The sequence below is a fragment of the Sprattus sprattus genome, assembly GCF_963457725.1.
Source record: "Sprattus sprattus genome assembly, chromosome: 8".
In the NCBI taxonomy this organism is placed as follows: domain Eukaryota; kingdom Metazoa; phylum Chordata; class Actinopteri; order Clupeiformes; family Clupeidae; genus Sprattus; species Sprattus sprattus.
In genome coordinates this window covers 31,670,370-31,672,869 of record NC_137927.1, presented here as the reverse complement: position 1 = coordinate 31,672,869, position 2,500 = coordinate 31,670,370, and the positions used below count along the sequence as shown (strand labels likewise).

At 44.7% G+C, this 2,500-nt stretch overlaps 1 protein-coding gene across 1 annotated transcript in view; it reads left to right on the top strand.

Moving 5' to 3' along the window:
* Positions 1–798: 798 nt before the first annotated feature.
* The window catches only part of bean1 (brain expressed, associated with NEDD4, 1), a gene marked incomplete at both ends in the record, with an annotated part of 68,246 nt that continues 66,544 nt past the window's right edge, over positions 799–2,500 (top strand). The window contains 2 exon segments of the mRNA XM_080844035.1: positions 799–829; positions 2,372–2,449. Coding sequence (XP_080700161.1) covers positions 799–829; positions 2,372–2,449 — 109 coding nt within the window.

Below are 2,500 nucleotides of genomic sequence, written 5' to 3'. Positions count from 1 at the left end.
TAGATAGATAGATAGACAGATAGATAGATAGATAGATAGATAGGAGGATACCAAAAACTGGGTTCAAGTGAAGAATGGTGTTGTCTTACACATTGTTTCTCTCTATTAGACAAGGTTATTCTAGATAGATAGATAGATAGATAGATAGATAGATGGATACTGTATTAATCCCGAGGGAAATTTAGGAAGATTTGGGAATTCTGTTATTCCTACAATCTCTACAGAGAGCAGGGCAACGAGGATCCATGGGACATGAAACGGATCCCTGTGTTTGCAAACATTCGTCTGTGCTGCTGGCAGTTCACCACCTGACCGCATGCCATCTGAATGAAATATGATGGCATTAAAACTGCGTCTATGATGGCATTAAAACTGCCACACAGTTAACTGCATGCCTGCGAACAATGTCTGAGACGTCCGCAGTGAAGCAGATGTTATGTCTCTCTCCCTCCCTTCTTCCGAAAGCTGCATATTGCGTTTATTAACGGCGGTCCTGAGTGGGCATCAGGGATACGGCATCAGGGATAACTCCTCGCGAACCCAAACGTGCGGAGATGCGCCTTCATTTAGGCGGGCGCGTTATGTCCTCGCTCTGCTATCGTAAACGATCCGAGAGATTTTGGACGGCCGAAGAATTCACAGGGTAATACCGGAAGCATGAATCATTGTATGTAAACTGGAATGCCCGATCATTCATTTCACGTCGGGAGGTGTAATTTCCCAATTACGGGATGCAGGATAATTTGCTTATCGTAAGACTTTGGCGGTGAAATCTGAAGGACAACACTTACAAATCGCATGGGGATATTTTCAATCTGTTTACTGGCGGGTAAGTAGAAATATTCACTTCCACAGTGTGAATACGATGCAACAAATGTAGGCTATATGTTTTATAGCCCTGATAGGGTAAACTGAACTGTTGATATTGCTCAGTCTCTCCTCTCTCTCTCTGATTTGAAGTGTAAAAGTGCATCTTCGACTGCCTTAAGCAGTCTGAGTTCACCATGTGTCACCCCTATTTTGTCAGAGAGTACACATTTTTGTTCAGGCTACGTCCATTTCACTCTAAAAAAAGGTTTGTGATATGATCCTTTCGGCACAGTGCAGCTAGCTTTGCCATTAATAACAGTAATTAGCAGGTTAAGGCCATTCATTTGTTTATAATGGAGGCCGTGCGATTAATGACAAAGGTAAAAGAGGCCAAAATCTAGCTATCAAACTCACTTGGACAGAGACACACACACACACACACACACACACACACACACACACACACACACACACACACACACACACACACACACACACACACACCTAGCTCTAGTCAGAGATTGATGAGGAGAGTGGATGCTGGCGCCAAAAGAGTGCCCACCACCTGCCTCAAGGGAGCACCTAGTTAATCCAACGGCTTCCATCAGAGATATGCCCTAAACTTCACTTTTTGAAATATCGCTTCGCCTCTGGCTGTTTTTGCATTTATAGGCCAATGCGATTCCTGTGGGTAATTTCAATGTAGACAGTACACTTTGCGCTGGTTGAAGTCAGGCTTTAGGCTGCTAATGATTTTATGGTTACAGATTGTGTGACAGAGATGGCATTAGACGTCTGCCTAAGGGTGTAAAGGGGTTTGTGTTATAAAACACTCCTCTGTGTGTTTACATGGTTCGTGCTCTGGCGGAGTGTTGATATTCAGAGCCTGTTTCGACCTTCAACCGAGTATCTCTAAAACTTGCCCCAAATATGTTACATAACTGACCAGATGCATCTCCGTGTTGTCCCCGCGAGGGAATGTCCTGTCCTCCCCCCACAGTGCTTCAAACTCACTAGAGTTCTTATTTTAGCAGAGGTAGCAGCAATAATGTCCTGTTATGACATGGGAGTTTGATGTGTCTGAATCGGAATGACACACACACAGAGCAGTGGGATAGCCTGAAAATCCCGGCTGTCTGTAAGCCTTTCACATCACTCTGTAACCTGGATCAATACAAATTACATCATCTGGTGAGTAGGTGGTGGTATCCGTAGCAGGCTATTGCTATCTGAAATAAAAAAAAACAGCCATATAATGGCTGTGGCGATAGTCTTACATCCCCCAATACACGTGTCTGCCCCAGCCAGCCTAGCCACAGACTGGCAATAATCCCTTTGCCCGGGCACCAACGGTCCTGAGTCAAGTCAAGATAAAATAAACTTGACAGAGCTGCAAAATTAGATGAATGCTTCTCTCTCTCTCTCTCTCTCTCTCTCTCTCTCTCTCACTCTTTATTTCTCTCTCTCACACACACACACACACACACACACCCTCTCACCCTCACAGTCTACCTCTTTTGCTTCCTCTCGTTCACTCTCTCTCATCGTTTTTCTCCTCCAGCGTTGTCTGTTCCAAGTCTTCGTCAGGTCTGTGGCGCCTCAGACACCGTAGAAGTGGTCAGGAACTACTCCAAAGCATGTGAGTGATCTCTGGATCATTTTCTACCTCAGTACACACATTCTTCTTACA